At 40.3% G+C, this 19,135-nt stretch overlaps 1 protein-coding gene across 2 annotated transcripts in view; it reads right to left on the bottom strand.

Moving 5' to 3' along the window:
- Positions 1 to 17,354, bottom strand: part of SIDT1 (SID1 transmembrane family member 1) — a 95,467-nt gene extending 78,113 nt beyond the window's left edge. For both annotated transcript variants that reach the window (XM_038582840.1, XM_038582841.1), the window contains exon 1: positions 17,160 to 17,354. In XM_038582840.1, the coding sequence (XP_038438768.1) occupies positions 17,160 to 17,354 (195 nt within the window). The remainder of the gene's footprint in view (positions 1 to 17,159) is intronic.
- Positions 17,355 to 19,135: the final 1,781 nt, after the last annotated feature.

Raw genomic sequence — 19,135 nt, 5'->3', positions numbered from 1 at the left:
ATGCTATATAGTACTCAGATTCTTCTCTGAGACTCATATTAGATGTTCCTCTTTAATGGGCTTAGATAAGAGGCTCCAGCACCCTTTTTCCTCCCTGCCATATCTTGGTCCCTGACAACCTATATCTGGACACACATAGCTGTCTTTGAACAAATGCCCTAGCTTGAGAAGACCTCATGAGGACCTTTGGTGGCATTGACTTGGGGGCTACCCAGCCCCTACTTCCTCTACTCCACTAAACTGTGTGTTTTGTGGGAGACAAGGCTGCTGATGGATGCCAAAGGAATTAGATATATGACCTATGCTTGGATAGTTGGATGCTTCCACTTGGTACTTAAATTTTTTTAAATATTTATTTATTTATTCATGAGAGACAGAGAGAGAGAGGCAGAGACACAGGCAGAGGGAGAAGCAGGCTCCATGCAGGGAGCCTGATGTGGGACTCGATCCTAGACCCTGGGATCAGGCCCTGAGCCAAAGGCAGACGCTCAACTGCTGAGCCACCCAGGTATCCCAACCACTTGGTACTTTCAATGGTGACTAAACAATACAAAGATGAAGGGAAAGTTTAGAATTCACTGTCAATGCTGACACCAGTAGGGTCCATGCCAGCAGGGTCCAGGGGTGACCATATCTAATGGCAGAGCAGGTGGTAGTTCTCAGTGGGTATCTTTACAAAACCTTTCTGCATCATGACAGTTGCCATAATTTCCTGGCAGCTTAATTTCTCTTGGTTCCTAACCATAGTCTGAGCCTGGCAACTCAAGTTTGTGAGCTACCCAATGTCCTTCTAAAAATTACTTTTCTGCTTAAGTTTGCCAATTGATTTCTGTTGCTTGCAGCTAAGAACTTTGCCTGACCCCCAAGTCTGCTTTCTTTTTCTACCTCACTCATACCCCATAGCTATTTTAGAGCCTCACTGTCCACAGGCCTCCCCAAACCATCTCTGCATGCTCAGACTTCATTTTGTTTGCCTCTTTCCTTATCCCCATGTTGTGTCCTTTTATTATCCGGATAAACATTGTCTTCGTCCTAGAAAGTTGTACTTGCTCTACTCTGGTGAAGATAGTATGGGGAGAGAGTGCGGACAAACACAGAATTTCTTGTTGCAAATATTGGAAAGGACAAAAAAAAACCTGTGAGTATTTTCATGTCAATTTTTAATATATGCTTCCAGTTTAGATAATTATGAATTATTTGTCCATATCAGAACAGTTAAATCTAGAAGAACAGAAACAATTGGCTAATCCTGTTTGCTGAGGCTTATCTTCATGGCTGTTTAATGAAGATCCAGAAATACCAGTTCTCAGCATTAGCCCTGTCTTCCAGTGACAGATAGGCTAACTGCTTGGGTCTCCAAGCTGCCTGGTATCTGTCACAAAGGAACCCAGCATTGATGCAAATAAAGCATAAAGGAGATGAAGATTGGCCCTCTGGGTCCACAGGGAGTCCGAGTAAGATCACAGTTGGTGGGTGGCTGCTGCTCTGTGAAACACTGAAGCAAATCTGCCAACTTCTCAGTTTTTTTTTTTTTTTTTTAACTTCTCAGTTTTATTTAATGCCAATCCTGCTGGCTTGATTCACACAGACGAATGGATGCTTGGACAATTCCTGGGCTGGGGCTGAGGGGCAGGGTGGGGTGGGGGGGCGACAAAAAATGAAAACCTGTGTAGATTTTCATTAATTGTAAGGGAATCCAACATAAAGTGTGATCAAATGACCTGACTGAAAGTGCAATTGTTGTATTTTAAATTATTTTTTATTGTTGTTGGTAAGTATATAGATGTGCTTTTGTGGGAGGGAGAGTGGTTTAGCAGAAATATCTTGAGGAAATATCCTCAGGAGCTAGTTATGTTCCTGGCTTTGCTTCAAACTAGTTACGTGATTTGGAACATAAGTAATTAATTAATTATGTAAGTAAGTAATTTATTTCACTGGCTTTTAGGTCCCTCTCCTGTTAAGTGAAAAAGAGATGGGTGATTTAAAAGGGTTTTTTTTTAAGCTCTTAAGTTTAAAATACAATTATCCATTTCCATCCCAATGGTTTCAAGGGATATTTTATGTATTTCTTTTAGTGATAGAAAAAAAGAACAGAAAATGGAAGCCCAATTACACTTCTGTAGCTAAATATACTTGACAAGAATATCTTGTCGCCATGAATAAAGAAAATAATGGCACATGAAGTCAACAGAAATACAGGCTGACTTCCCAAATAGCATATGTTCTTCATCCTCCACCGTTGGTATTATTAAAATTCTATAGCATAATTTTAAAAATCGAGAGACCAGTTCTCTAGTAACTAAGATTACCCATCACGGCTTTGAATTTGGAAATATGGAAAAAAACATGTTGTCTGAAATGAAGAAGGAATGTCTTTGCCAGTAGCAAAGCCTCAAACAACCTGAGGAGATCAACCAAAGAGGAAGAAATCTGATGGGCCAACAGCGTTCGTAAAAGGTTTGAGAGACAAAAAAGATGGGGGGAGCAGAGAGATATAAGATACACAGAAAAAACTAGCAAGAAGAAAATGTTAGAGATTAGAGGTAGTGGCAATAGAATCGAAGATTGGAAACAGAAATAAGAACAATGAGCTCCAGGTAGAGAGCTGCTTCAGATTCTCTGATCCAAGTTGGGATATAAATGCACACACACATATGTAACACTATAATACTAAAAACACAGAGTGGTCTTTTCCACATCATGCTGGAACAATAGGATACCACATTTAAAAATACATATGTATCTAGACAGAGACCTTATCCTACTCACAAAATTAACCCAAAATGGATCATAAACCTACATGTAAAATTCAAAGCTATAACATTTCAGAAGATAACCCAGGAAAAAATCTAGGTGACCTTAGACTTGGTGACAACTTTTTGTTTTATTTATTTATTTATTTATTTATTTATTTATTTATTTATTTATTTATTTATTTAAGAACCAAGTGTTATAGGGGCTGGGAGTGGGGGTAAGTGGGAGGGGGAAGGGGTGGAGGGGGAGAGAGAGACTCCCAAGCAGGCTCCACACCCAGGGCTCTATCTCATAAGCCTGAGATTATGACCCTGAGATCATGACCTGAGCGAAATCAAGAGTCGGATAGTTAACCAACTGAGCCACCCAGAGCCCCTTTACATATAACACCAAGGCATGGGATGATTCATTAAAGAAAAATTGGTAAGTAGTACTTTCTTAAATTAAAAATGTCTGCTCTGTCAAACAGCACTCTTAAGTGAGTAAGAAGATAAGGCACAGACAAGTAGAAAATAATTGCAACACTTATATTTGATAAAAGACTCGCATCCAAAATCTACAAAGGATTGTTAAAACTGAACAAAAAGGAAACGAACAATCCAATTTAGAAATGAGCAAAAGATCTGAACAGATACCTTACTAAACAAAATATACAGGTAGCAAATAAGCATATGAAAATATGCTAATATGCCCTTAGGAAATTGCAAATTAAAACAATGAAATACCACTATACCCCTATTAAAATGGCTAAAATGCAAAGCACTGACAATACTAGATGCAAATGAGGATGTGGAGCAACAAGGACTCTTTCATTGCAGGTGGGAGTACAAAATGGTGCACTCACTTTGGAAGGCAGTTTGACAGTTTCTAAGAAAGCTAAACATATTCTCACCATAGGATCCAGGAATTAAGCTCCTTGGTATTTACCCAAAGGAGTTGAAAACTTATGTTGTACAAAAATCTGCACACAAATGTTTCTAGCAGCTTTATTCATAATTGCCAAAAATTGGAAGCAACGAAGATATCCTTCAATAGGTGAATGGATAAACAAACTTTGGCACATCCAAACAAAAGCATATTCTTTAATACTAAAAAGAAATAAACTATTGAGCTATGAAAAAAAAAAACCCATGAAGGAACTTTAGATGCATATTGCTAAGTGAAAGAAGCAAGTCTGAAAAGGCTACATACTGTATGATTCCAACTACATGACATTCTGGGAAAGGCAAAACTAGAGAAACAATAAAAAAGCTGCTTCCAGGATTTGAGGGAAAGAGGGAGAGGTGAATAGGTGAAACACGGGATTTTTACGGGGATTAAATGAATTATCCTGTACAATCCACTGAATGGTGGATACATTATGCATTTCTCAAAACCTATGGAACCATATAACACCAGGAATGAACCATAAAGCAAACTGTGAACTTCAATATATAATAAAGATCAAAGTAACACCAAAGCTATATCAACATTGGTGTATCATTAGTGTAGCACGCTAATGCAAGATGTTGGTAATTAATTATAAATAAATTAATTGATGCTTAATTTTTTCTAAACCTAAAACTTCTCTGAAAAATAAAGTCTATTTAAAAATATATATATAAAGGAAGAGTGAGGAAGCATACAAAGCTGAAAAACTTTTGTGTCTCGGGATAGGTAGAGGGAAGGGCAAACCTTTACACTCTTAATCGTCCAATCAATTGTAAAGTACTACAGCCAGGGGATGCTTTTACTTAGGACTACATGCTACTTGATGATGTTAGATAAACTTTAATTTTGCCACCATTTTCAGATATAGAGTATTTTATTTAAACACTTATGAGTTTAACCAAAATAAGTGATCTATACTTATAAATAAATGAATACTTTCATAATTACATATAGACACCCTGGCTAGTCTTTGGATCAGCTGAAGAAGGCTGGGTCCCAAACAAACTTCCTTAAAATTATGAGCTGAGAACTAGCTCTTGAAAAGGTTTTTAATGGAACAGAGGGAAAATTTACCAGTTCTTGGGAGCTATGGCAGGGAAATGGATTCCTATAGCTTTCCTATCAGAAAAGAAGGCTTATATTCAACTTTCTTTGGACACATTTTTCAATATAAGACACCTTCAAATCAGTTTCACTCTTCTTATCCAACCCATTAAAAAATCACTTACTTAATCTTTTTTTTTTCACTTACTTAATCTTGTGCAAAATCAACATCTGCATATCCTTCTTCCTAATAGCAAAATCAATTTATTTGCCTATTGTCACTTCAAATAAACTAAGGGATGAGACAAAAGCGAATTTGAAGTAATTACTATAGCAAATTCTTTCAATTCATTTTATTATTAAAAACATTTAATATATAATCTACATTTGCTATATAGCACTCAGCTTTGCTTTTATCTCTCCAGGAATGGAGCACTATCTTTTGATTGGTAAATCAACTGCTTCTCCTGTATAAACAATTTTTACACATGTTCTTAGAAATTTATTATATATGAAAACCAAAGGATCTTAGACTGAGGACATAGGTGTTAAGTCCAATAGTTGTTCTTACTGCTGACCTTAGCCTTTAAGAAGAATACAAATCCTTAGATTTTGTTTTGGTTTTGGTTTGCGTAGGAACTAATGTGCTAAAGAAAACCTCAAACTTTCATTTTCACAATGTACAATAAAATAAACAATATTCAAAAAAATTTTAAGCAAAATAAAAAAGACTATGATTTTATTGCCTGGCAGCACTATGGTATGTTTGATATTTTCCTTGGCAAATAAGCAGAAAAAATGGTGAGGCCCCAATTCGAATAGCTCATTAGATGTCCCTTTAAATCATTAATGCACCATCTTGGTGTATTGACATGGGACTTCAGTTAGTTCCAGAGTTAAACAATGTAGGAAGAGCTGGCTAACAAACTCTGGGTGCTGCATGGCAACGTGTAATAATATCAATCCATTTGAAAGGAAGAAAGAAATCTTTCTTCTGGCATCTTCTTGCAGCACAGAAGTTTCATGGTATCACAAGTATCAAGTCCTTGATCTTTTAGATTCAAGCCAACAGTGAGAAATGACATAGATAAGGTGTTGAAACCAAAGAGGGAAAAGAAGGATGACTGAAAATCTCTACTTTTTTTTTCTTTTTTAAATATGTAAATTCAATTAGCCAACATATAGTACATCATTGGTTTCTGATGTAGAGTTCAGTGATTCATCAGTTGCATATAATACTCAGTGCTCATCACATCACGTGCCCTCCTTACTGCCCATCACCCAGTTACCTCATCCCCTCACCCACCTCCCTTTTAGCAACCCTCAATTTGTTTCCTACAGTTAGAATCTTTCATGGTTTGTTTTCCTCTCTGATTCCTTCCCAGTCAGTTTTCTGTGCTGTGATTTATTTTCCCTATGATCTTCTGTGCTGTGTCTTATGTTCTACATATAAGTGAAAATCCCCACATATTGTATAAGATACCTAAAATACCCCCCACAGAAAAGAGCATCACAACAGTAAAATCAAAACAAAACAAAATAACAACCAAAAAACTAAACCCAAAACTATCATAAGCCTATTGACATGGCACTCAGGAAGAAACAAAAGGAATATGAGAAAGAAACTAAATGGAATTGGAATACAAGCTTAGCACATGTGGCAAAGGTGGAGGGAACAAAGCAAAACAAAATAGAACAAACACACCTCCAGGTGTGAAGAGCCCTAGGGGAAACTTCTCAAAAGAAACGAAACAAACAAGCAAAGAATAGTTTTTCAGAAACAATAATTTCAAGTTTCATTTATTTGCTTTTATAAGACAAGGAGTTAGAAATGATATTTTTGGCAAGAAATTTCTCCTACTTGTCTATAGTTAAGAAAAACATTACGAGCACCTGAGTGGCTCAGTTGGTAGAGTTTGTGACTCTTGACCTTAGCACCATGAGTTTAAGCCCCACACTGGGCATAGAGCTTACTTTAAAAAAAAGTAATAATAAAGTTGTACACAGGGATCCCTGGGTGGCGCAGCAGCTTGGCGCCTGCCTTTGGCCCAGGGCGTGATCCTGGAGACCCGGGATCGAATCCCACATCAGGCTCCCGGTGCATGGAGCCTGCTTCTCCCTCTGCCTGTGTCTCTGCCTCTCTCTCTCTCTGTGACTATCATAAAAAAAAAAAAAAAAAAAAAAAAAAAAATAAAGTTGTACACAAGTATAAGGCATTCTTTAATTACACATAAAAATTACAATCTTGCACATGGTAAAAAAAAAAGGCTCAACTTCGTGCTTGAAAAAATATTAAAAATGTAGTCTCTTATCTGTGGGGAAAATAAAGCTCAGGGAGGAAATAGGTTTTGCTGAAGGTACATAGGTTATTAAAAAGATAAAAACACACATTTTCTGGTGTCCCACTCAGTGTTCTTCCCCAATAGTGCTCAGTATCTTGGTTGTTTGTTGTCCTTGACTTAGGAGAGCAAAACATGTTTCTTTTGAAATATTAAAAAAATACATTAAAAGTACATTAAAGACCATTAAAATACAGACAGGTTCGGAAAAGACCACTAAAAGACCAGAGACAATGTAAAGTTTACCATATTTCAGAAACGCCTAGCAAAACCATATATTTTTAAAAATATGAGAACTCTACAGTCCAAGATTTGAAATGGATAAAATTATGAACCTGAATTCAGACACTCATATATTCAAGCCTCAGTGATTGCTGATGTAATTTGTTTCACTATTGTGGTTTTCAGTTTCTCATGAATAAAAAAATAATGATATGCTTATCTTTTTAACTATAAATTCAAAACTGAGGATTATTATCACTGGTCTAGTGACAGAGCTGCCTCTCTAGATGATCTGGATAATGGGTTACAATAGATGCCCTAGATGATAACTAATGATGTCATCTTCCCTTGTGATTCCCTAAAAGCCATGAAAATATTATTTATTTTGCTAGTGATGGGGAAGTATAATTCTGCCTCCTCAGTTATAATATGTGGGGTTTCTTTGTTTGTTTTTACCACACCACCAAGGGATTCTCAGACATTAGCTGGGTGTCCCATAATTCAACTCAATTCTGACACTTTCTACTTGGAGATAGCATCAGATTCCACAGGTTAAAGGATCAGTTCTACAAGACTGCCCTTCCCCACACTTCTTCCTGCCTTCAAATGCCAATCAAAAAGTTCAGGTTGGGGGCACCTGGCTGGCTCAGTCAGAAGAGCATGCAACTCTTGATCTCCAGGTCCTGAGTTCAAGCCCCAGGTTGAGTTTAGAGATTACATAAGTAAACAAACAAACTTTAAAAAAAGTCCAGGTTGTCATCTGACTGACCAGGTATAGATTAGAGGTTCCAACAACCCATCTGTGGATTTAATTAATTTACTTGACTAGAAAGAGGCAGACTACATAAAATGGGGGAAAAGGACCTATGAAATTTCTCAGAAAGAAAGTCATGTTTGATCATTTCACAAAGATAAGAGAAGAAAGCTAGGAAACCTATCCAGGTCCATCTTTCCCTGCTAAAGTAAGAAAAATTCATCTAATGTAAAGATGAACAATAGATAAGGACTGCAGTTGAATCCCAAACAAAGTTACTGGAAGTAAAAGAGACTAAGAAGCAGAAAAAATCATTTCAGATGGTGAACATATGCCAGAAAACTGTACCTATAAAATAGGTAGAAAGTATAGCCTAATATTTCAACATTAAAAGTTATGAACATTTAAAAATTATAAAAAAGCCATAAATCAGGGTTTTAAAAGTTCAGAAATGAAATCACTGGAAAAATGAAGTTTTAAAAAATCAATAGCAGAACTCAGGGTAAAAAAAGGGAGATAAATTTTAAAATTGTCATAAATGAATATTTAATTTGAAGGAGCACAGAGATATAAAAAAAATACTTCCATAATATCATAAGGAAAACAGAAGATGGGAAGGAGAAAAATAAATTAATCTGGGCAGGATATAAAAAATAATTCTAGAAAAGTTGGTAGATATAGGAAACAATAAAGAAGGGCCAACATAAGTATAAAGGGAATTCCTAAAGAAGATAAGCATTTGAATAAATGAATGTTAAAAACTCTAAGGAAAATTTCCTGAATTAAATAATCATTGAGGTTACATATTGCAAGATTATATCACATACCTGGGAAAGCCTGCCCTACAGACATGGTCTGGTAAAACTACTGGATTTCAAAGAAAAAAGGAAAGGGAATCTTTTAGGATTATGAAATTACTTGCAAGAGAAAGAATCCCTTTTATCATCACTTTTGCCAGAAGCCAAAGAAAAATGCTTAAAACTCAAGGAAAAAAACCCTATAAGCCAAGGGTTTTATATTCAGCTAATCAGACTTGCAAGTACATGGCTTTGGACAAAGTGTTGTGAACATGAAAGAATTGTAGGAGATACCTCCTAGATAATAAGCTTTAGACAATCAAACAACTGGAGGACATTAACATAAGTCTAGTTGTGAACTTTTAATTTGTAGATACCTGTAGAACTAAGACTAAATGTTTGTTGTAAGGAAGATAGCCTAGCTTGTAATGATATATGCTTTGATAATGCAGATATGAACAACTAATCAAAAATGGGGCAAGAATGGGGACAATATTTGAAAAGTAGCACAAGTTCATTAATTTCTCTAAAGGTATTAACTAGGGTTTAGATTTGGGAGTTGTAAAAAGAGATGGAGGGGTGCCTGGTAGCTTAGTCAGTTAAGCGTCTGCCTTTGGCTCAGATCACGATCTCAGGGACCTGGGATTGAGCCCCGAGTCTGTATCCCTGCTCAACAGGGAGTCTGCTTCTCCCTCTCCCTCTGTTGCTCCCCTGGCTTTTGCTTCTCTATCTCAAATAAATAAATAAAATCGTTTTTTTTTTTTTTTAATGAGATGGAGAAGATACCAGCTAATTTCAATATTGCTCATCATAGAGAACTAAGAGACAAAAACAGAAGAGGCCAATGGCATTATATAAATATATTAGTAAAAAGGTAACCATTGGAACAACAAAAAACTGCTTTATTTTACAGGCCATAATTTTTTTTTTTTTTTTTTTTTTTTTTTTTTTAGAGAATGCACCAGTGTGCACACACACATGAGGCAGGACGAGGGGCAGAGGGAGAGGGAGAGAAAATCTTAAGCAAACTCCATGCTCAGAGTAGAGCCTGATGTGAAGCTGGATTTCATCACCCTGAAATCATGACCTGAGCTGAAGTCGTGAGTTGGACGCTTAATAGACTAAGTGACCCAGGTGCCCCTGGGCCATAAATTTTTAATGGTTACCAATATAGGAAGAGAGGAAATGAGGTGCAGGAAACAGGGGTAGAAGCTAGACTTCTGTTTGTATTGTTGTGGGTTTTTTTTTTAATGTGATTTTATCAGTCTGTGGGTTTTCTTTTAGTTCTTTTTTTTTTTTTTTAACATGTTATTTCTTTATTTGAGAGAGGGAGAGAGAGAATGGAATAAGGAGGAGCAGACAGAAAAGGAGAAGCAGACTCCCCGCTGAGCAGGGAGCCTGATGTGGGGCTCCATCCCAGGACCCTGGGATCATGATCAGAACTAAAGGTAGATGCTTAACTGACTGAACCACCTAGGTACCCCAAAGCTAGACTTCTTTGAATATATCATGTTATACAGATTTTTATTTGTTAACTTTCAAACAAAATTAAGAAGCATCCCTGAAATTCAAAAGTAAAGTGAAGCAAATGAACCTAGTAAGTTGATAATATAACTGCATTGAAAGGATAACATAACTGCACTGCTACCTTACTTTCAAACACAGTAATTTGACTCAACATCAATCATGAAATATGCCATAAGGTTAAAGGAACTGTAAAAATAACTCTCAAACTGTTGCCAGTAATCTTATTGTTGGTAATGTTGTTAGTATTGTTATCTAAAACTGCTCTGTGTATATTGTGGGTTAAAGCAAATGAGTAAGTCAATATAGTCGAGAACCAGGGTTTTGGGCATAGGAGAAAGGAAATCGATGTGTAAGATGGATAAGGTTAAGTAAAAACCCTGTATTTCTGAAGTACTAGTGTGAATTCATGATACAAACTGTCCTTTAGCTCTGTGTACTAAAAAGAATTAGAAAAAAATTACCAATCCATTAGCAATAGAGGCCTCTTGGTTTCATACTGTGGTCTCTATTTCTTACTCAAAGGACCCTGACCTTTCTAATTCCATGTTGGAGACAAGAACTGAACCTGATGAGCTTAGAATAACTGTCCATGCCAGAAAGCAAGGAAGATGTCAGAGAGTGCTTGTATTTTATCAAGATAATTCAGGATCCAATTCAAATTGTCTTTTTCTGGCCAATAAAGAATCTGCACTTAAGTTTAGTAACAGCAATGGGTTAACACACATAAAATATGTTTAAATTCATGAGCTCATACTTATGCTAAATGAAATCTCATTGGTCATTATAATAAGATGCTAAAAGACAACTCATTATTTTGAAAATTGGTAAATAAAGGTGAAGAATGAAGTCTTTATCCCATGTCTGTTTCACAAACAATAGCTTAAGGTACCCAAAGAGCTGATGAGGAAAGATTTCTTATTATAAGAGTATTCCAGCTCATGAATGAGAAAATAAGAGATATAATTAAAATATCATTACTTTGTTATTCCTAATGAAACTAGGCAATTATGATCCACGGTGGGTATCATCACAAAAAAAGAGACAAGCAGGTATTATATGCCTCCTGGTAGAAATATATACCACCGCTTTTGACGCAGTGTTGTCAATAAAGAAATCAGATACGTTTTTCTATATGTGAAAGGCCTTTGTCCTTTCTTCCTGTTGAAGTTCTTTTTATCTCTTATGACCTTTTCAAGCCTCATATCCTCCAGCAAAGCTATCTGTGGGATGAATGAGTTCTCTAAAGTCTTGTAGGACTTGGAGCAGTGCTGTCCAAGGAAAATATATGACTCACATGTGTGCTTTTAAATTTTCTTGTAGCTACTTTAAAAAGTACAAAGAAACAAGTGGAGTTAATTTTATTAATATATTTGATTTAACTTAATATATCCAAAATAATATCACTTTAACATACAATCAATGGAAATATTAATGGCACATTTCTACTGTCTTTGAGATCTGGTGTATATTCTACACTTATGGTACATCTCATATTGTGACTGGCCACATTTCAGGTGCTCAATGGCCACATGTGGACAGTGGCTACCATGTTGGACAGCAAATACTTACAGAATCCATTATATAACTTAGCACATGACTATCAGGTCTAGGCAGGCAGAAGATGGGTTCTGCATGAAATTGGATCCCAGACTGGAAAATATCAGCCTCTAAATATCCTTAAGACACTTTGATGTAGAATTTTCAGAGCCACAGAGGAAAACATGGGAAGTAACTGCTATGGACTGAATGTTTGCATCCCCTTCTGCCTCCAAACTCATACGTTGCAGGCTAATCCCCCATGTGACCTTCCAAAGGTAAAGCCTTTGGAAGGTCATCAGGTCATGAGGTTGGAGCCCTCATGATGAGATTAGTGCCCTTAGAAGAGATAGGAGAGAGCTTGCTTAACCTCTCCGCTTGCTGGGCCACGGGAAGATAGAGCTATAAGAAGGCACTGTTACATACTAGGTAGTCAGCTCTCACCAGGCACCAAATCTGTTGATGCTTGGATCTTGGACCATGTAGTCTCCAGAACTGAGAGAAATGATGTCTGTTTTTTAAGACACCCGGTCTATGGTAGTCTGTTCAGCCAGATAATGTAGTAATGAGAGAATTTTCTCCTCACAAACAAGCACCAGTCCAGTTCATTAGGGGAACTGGGAGACCAGCAGATGAGGCTTCTCTGCCTCAGTACATAAAGAACACAGGGGGCGTGCATCCCAGACCCGGGGAACTGAGGGTAATCCTATCACAAGTTTTCATTCTTCCACGTAATCAGTAAGGTATAGTTAGAAGTTACTGCTCAAATATCCTGATATATACGTCATTGTTCCCAAGAACTGGATAGGCTTTTTGAATTTGGACCCAAAATGCAGTATAACTGGTTCTAGGTAGACAACTACTGGTTGATGTGAATAAAGCAAAGGATTGTTCCTTGGGCATAAAACAAGCATATGTCCTTAAAAGATAAATGTCTCAGTTGAATAAACAAAAGGAATATTTCCAGGGAAACATTTCAAATTAAAAGATCTATGGTGAACAATGAATTCTGTTGCTGAAAGCCTCAGAGAACACTTCTTGTTGCATGGTAGTTAGATTTTTATTTAAACGCTTCTTATCAGCATCTAGCTCAAGTATAAACATCTGATTATTGCCACCACCTGTCTCTACAAGAGTATTCTCATTTCTCAATAAACCTGCTTTTGTGCCCTCTGTCCTAGTCAAACATATGCCTGGTGACTTTCTCAACAAGGTGATTTCCTCCTCGTTTATTTCCAGCCCTGTAGTGATAGAGGACCCAGTTTACGATAGTGAAAACTCTCCTCCTCTGAAAAGGAGTCTCCAGATACTTCCCCTCCAGAGAAATAAAATGAACCATGATCTCGCCTAATCTGCAACTTCAATCCTTATATTCATTATTTTTGTAAGCAGTCGCTCCATTCTTCCAGTGATTTTTTTTTTTTAAGGGCAACTTCCTATTTACTTTACTCTGCCTAGAAGACATATGAGACCTTTCCTGATGCTGACCTCAGCTAATTAGCATGACACATGCTTGGCTAAATAGTTCCTTGAGACCAGTGTTTGGTACAGGAGATGCAGTGGCTGACAGGAAAGATTAGGGGCAAAGGTTCCCACAGCAGCTTCCTCTTCTCACCAAAGCCTAAATTGGGAATAGCCTTTCTCCACCAAAGTGAAGAAAAAATAATGGCAAACATAACAGTAGCTTGAAGAGAAAAAGAAAAAAAGATGAAAACTCAAAAAGCTATACTTTTTTTTTTTTTCTAAACCCAATTCTTTGTTGCTTCGAAGAGGTATAGGTGGGAGGTGACCCCTGCAGGAGAGGGATCCCTGACCAAAACTTGGGTCATTAAGGGAAAAAGGTCCTGGCCAGCCTTTTGACCTTGGGTTCATAGTTCTTTATTTAGTAGGGCCCTTCAATGAGTTTGGGGTCTGTGATGGAGGCAAAACTGCTTCTCACGAATAACAAAAATTTCGAGAGTGGGGGAGGCCAGCATTTGGGGTGGGGAGTAGCCAGTAAGATGGTGATAAACCAGAGCCTAAACATAGTGCCACCATCTTAAATTGGTAAATTGTTATAACAGCATTGCCTAGATTTCTGCTTTAATCTATCACCTACCCTATGCTGCTCTGCAAACCCTTATGTTACTCCAAACATTCAGGAAAATTCTGCTATACCTAAAAGCATCGTATTCATGTTTTGGAAGGTGGGGCTGCCAGTATCCAACATGGGGCAAACAGGACCAAGAAGAGAAGAGGCCATCAAGAGAAACAAGAGTAGGGGCACCAGGGTGGCTCAGTAGTTGAGCATCTGCCTTTGGCTCAGGTCATAATTCTGGGGTTCTGGGATCGAGTTCTGCATTGAGCTCCCTGCAGGGAGACTGCTTCTCCCTCTGCCTATTTCTCTGCCTCTCTCTCTGTGTCTCTCATGAATAAATAAATAAAATATTTTTAAAAAAGAGAAAGAAACAAGAGCAGTTAGATCAGAAAAATATAATCTCTGATGAAGTCAATGGGAATACCAGCTGGAGGGAGAGGGGAGTAATCCCCAAAGTAAGAGGGTTGAGGTTTCCACTATCTTACTTGCATACTAAAGAGATGTCTCAAAAGCTGTAAGATTTAAGGACAGCTGGTTCATATTATTGCATGCCAGTATTAAAATAATTAAGATACCTGAGTTATCTGCTAGTCCCACAGTTCCCAACTGTATTTCTCAGATTAGTGAAATTTTAGTGACTACTGGGGTTGTCAACTTTTTATTGTATCATGCAAAGATATTTTAAAAACTAAGTTTCACCATTGTTTCATAAAATAAGAGGTATGTAAGCATGTAGACAGGTAAAATGGAAAGGGAATGATGTCACTTACCAAGGCCACACACCCCATGCCTATAGAGTTAGGATTTTAATCTAAGCCAATCACCCTGAGACCCAGGAGGCCTTGGGAGGAAGTTTATGGGCATTTATTTCATTTAACCCTATATCCCTGGAGAGTGAGTCCTTAGAATACACACACACACACACACACACACACACACACACATCCATTTTATAGAGGGGAGGGCTGAGGCTACTAGCGTGCTGCATGTGCACAAAGTGAGTTGGGCAGCCAGTCTGAGTTTAGTCAAGTGCCATATGTTAGCCTAAATACAGCATCTAAACTGATTCTCTATAATCAGACTTTCTAAATAATAGCCAAATAACCATTCTCAAAAAAGAAAAAAAAATTCATAACAATTTCATAACAATTGTTAAAAATGTTTTTATCTGGAATGATCTCACACTTCCAACCTAATAAAACATATACTTTATTTTTAAAAAAGATTTAGTTATTTATTTTAGAGGAAGGGTGGGGAGGGGCAGAGAAAGGGAGAGAGAGAGAGAGAGAGAGAGAGAGAGAGAGTCCCAAGCAGACTGTGCACTGACCATAGAGCCTGAGGTAGGGCTCAATCCCAGGACCCTGAGATCAGGACTTGACCAGCTGAGCAACCCAAGTGCCCCCAAAAGTATGTATTTAGTTTTATTTAGTTTTAGTTTACAATTTCCTTAAATCTTTCTTCACTTATTCACTTTTCAAAAATATTAATAAACCTTCCATATGCCAAGCACTGTGCTAGGTGCTGGAACACGGAGATGAACATGACTCTGCCCCTGTCCTCAATATCTCACACTTTTCTAGGAAAGTCAAGCAGGTGACCCAGCTGCAAACAGTGCACCCGTGCAGTGGCAGAGAAACTCACCAAATACTAAGGGTGAAAAGGTTAAGTGATAGTTAAAAAATAGCCGATGTATTTCTAAGCTGAAGTGCAAGAAATACTAAAGCCTGATGTCAGAACTTACTTTGTGCATATCATCTGAGTTTCCTTACCAATGATTTGGAGGGGAAACTGATAGTACACCCCAGAGTTCATGGAATATTTCAGACTTATTCTGAGCAAATTACAGGGCTAGGGACACAACTCATGTGCCATGTCAGCTGGTCCATACTACACACTGGAAGGAAGAGATGGAATTGGGGGGATGAGAACTGTCCCTCCCACTTACCCAGGATAGAATGGCTCTGCACATGGTCACTCTGCCTACTTCAGGACATGCAACCTGAAGGTCAGCAGAGGACAGGCCAGGGTGGAGGGCTCTGCTGCCATGGTGACAGCAGCTTTGTGCCAGACTGGAGATGGGGAACTTGCTCAATACGCACAGCTGGGAGATGTCTGGGAGTGGTGATGGGCACATTGGTCCACCCTGCTTCATACTACTCCAAGCTACCAGGTTTCTGAATTCTGATTTTAAGTGAGAGTTAGAGAGGGAGGCATAAGGTGGTATCTCGAGTTATCTGATTCTGGACTTTCCCGAGGGACTAGGGAATGCTGGAATAGTAAGGGGTACACATGCACATTCACATGGGAAAAGGATCCAGAGGAAGGTGCACTGGGGGAGTCTTCTCCTTTCTGCATGCCCCAGAAGGTACCATATTAGAGGGGAAAAAAACCTACCCATGCATTTCTCCTACATTATATAATCAGAGTATATATATATATATGTGTGTGTGTGTCAAAGGGATAGTTGCTGGGGCAGTCATTTCCTCCCGTTGTCTCACCTCGATTCTTGTCAGAAATAGGTCTAGAACTTTCACACAATCACCCATTTAACAGCAAAACCTCCACAGATCAGCTGATGGCTGCAGTTTGCACATCTCTGGCCACGTCCTGTGGCTTCTCGGGAGCACATACGTGTGACAGCGGTACAGAAACGCAGGAGGTGACTATCGAGCACTCAGAGGCTCTGCAGCTCGCGTCCATCCTCACACAGTCCTATTTTCCATTCTCAGCAGCTCTCCCTCCCCGTGCGCTACGAGGTAGAGGAGTCTGGAGAATCATCCAGATGAAATGAGGCTCCTTCTCCGCAAAGGCTTAGGAGCAGAGAGGTGCAGTCCTTTCCCTCCGCAGCCCTAGAAATCTTGAGTTTCCTTAGAGAAAGGCGCGGCAAGGGGGCCACGAGCCGCGGAAGGTGCAGGGAACCTGTGTCTCTGCAAAGCCCCGAAACGCCAGGGGACCAGGCCAGGGAAGGTGCGAGAGGAACCCGAGTCGTCGGTCCCCGGGCGGGCTGCGGAGGATGCGGCAGCCGGGGCAGGGCAGTGATTGCTTTGAAGGGCAAAGGGCACGAGGGGTCCTCTGGTCCCCGAGCTCAATTCTCAGGGAGGGGACCCCCCCCCCCCCCCCCCCGGCAGCGGCGGGGCTCCGATCGGGCAAGTTCCCGGGGAGGAGAGCGAGCGTCTTACCTGGCCGGGCTGGCTGGTGTAGTTGAAGGAGTAGATGTTCTCGGTGCTGAGGCTCACCACCCCGCCGTAGACGCGGTCGAAATCGGCGCCCCTGGCGGGGTCGCGGGGGTCGCGGCGCGGGGCGGGGGGGCCCGCGGCCCCCGAGAGCCAGGGCAGGAGCGCGCCGAGCAGCGCGAGCCCCGGGCCGCCCCGCATGGTGGGCGCCGCGCCCCTGGCCGAGCTGAGCCTCCCCGCGGAGGGGGCGGGCGCCCGTCCTTGCAAAGCCCCCCGCGGGCCCGGGGGCGCAGCCTGGAGACGGCCGATCAAACGGCGCCGCCGCCGGGGGTCCCCGCGGGAGGTCGCGGGCCGGGGGCGCAGGGGGCGCGGGGGGCGCGGGGGGCGCGGGCCTGGGGCGGCTGCTGGGCTCTCCCGCTCCTGGGCGCCGGCCCTCCCCCTCTTCTCATTTCTGATAACCCCCCGCTTACCCAGCCAGAATTGCAACAGAGCCCTTCCCTTACTCTACCTCCAAAAAAATAATAATAAAAATTTCTCAAAAGGCATCGGAGACGCTCCAAGCAAGCGTTCCCCGGTCTCGAGGAGTCCACCTGAGCAGCCACCCGGCAGGAAACGCAGCCCGTGTGGAGGAGATGTGCGCCCTGGCTGCGAGCGAAGAAACAGAAAGCAACAGAGCCTGTCCCCAAAGAGGGTGCACGAGTTTGCTTTTCCTGTCTGCTACCTGCAGAGAGCCCCTGCCCGTTGGAACGATGGCCATGAACTCTCAGGTCTCCAACAGAACTCCTTCCCTCCCCGACACCTGTTTTATTTCCCCCAGCATCTTCTATTCTCAGGGAGAGCCTCCCCCCCTTCCGAGTTCTCTCTCCCTCGCCCTGTGTGTGTACGTGTTAAATATGCACAAGTCATAAAAACAGCGAATAGCTGGGGGAAAGGAGGCACCTTCGAACACCGCCTGAAATCTGGCTCCGGAAGTTGTCAAGGACGATTTAGAGAGCTGGATTTCTGCAGAGGGTGCTTTTTTTGTTTGTTTGTTTGTTTTTTTGTACCTCCCCCCCCCCCCAACTTCTTGCCTACTTTACCCCTGCAGTGACTTCTTAGATTCTGGGAGAATCTCTGGGGTTCTGAATGGTCTTTCAAAAGAGGGAAACCACAGCCCATCATTAAAAGGAAAGATCCTTCTAATAAAAGTGAGGGGATTCCATTGAAACTGTTGAAGAGGCAGCTCCAGGGTGAGGTGGGAAGAGGATCCCTGGGAAGCCCTTGCGGGATCATCCGACAATCACAGTTCAGGTGCGGAAGAGAACTGACTGATTTCGGCTTCAAGTTATTCGTAAACTAGAAAATAATATAATTGCGTTCAACTTGAAGGAACATTTTAAAGAGAAATCGGAAGAAAAGGTCCTGTTCAAAGAGTTAAAAGATTAAAATCCTAGCATTTACCATTCAAAGGGAGGGATTTAATTAATTAACTAATTAATGATTTAGAGAGTAAGTGGGGGAAGGGCAGATGATGAGGGAAAGAGAGGATCTCAAGCAGGTTCCACATTTAGCCTGAAGCACCACTCAGGCTGGATCTCACCACCCCAAGATCATGACCTGTGCAAAAATCAAGAGTTTGAGGCTTAATGGACTGGACCCCAGGTTGTTGTTTTCTTTTACCTCTTTGAGTTCCTATAATTTATTAAAATATCACAAAGGAGTTCAATACATTTGGTATAATGTTTTATTTTTTTAAAGAGTTTATTTATTCATGAGAGACACAGAGAGAAGCAGAGACATAGGCAGAGGGAGAAGCAGGCTCCCCACAGGGATCCTGATGAGGGACTCAATCCGTAAACTGGGATCACAACCTAAGCCAAAGGCAGATGCTCAATTGCTGAGCCACCCAGACATCCTTGGTATAACATTGTATAACAGTGCAGTCATAAAACCATGGAAGAGTGAGTTAGAGATTCTTTATTAGGACAATTTTCACTTTAAAA

Source organism: Canis lupus, chromosome 33 (assembly GCF_011100685.1).
Source record: "Canis lupus familiaris isolate Mischka breed German Shepherd chromosome 33, alternate assembly UU_Cfam_GSD_1.0, whole genome shotgun sequence".
Classification (NCBI taxonomy): Eukaryota; Metazoa; Chordata; class Mammalia; order Carnivora; family Canidae; genus Canis; species Canis lupus.
Note: the sequence above shows the minus strand (reverse complement) of the source record. Positions and strands in the feature narration are given on the sequence as shown.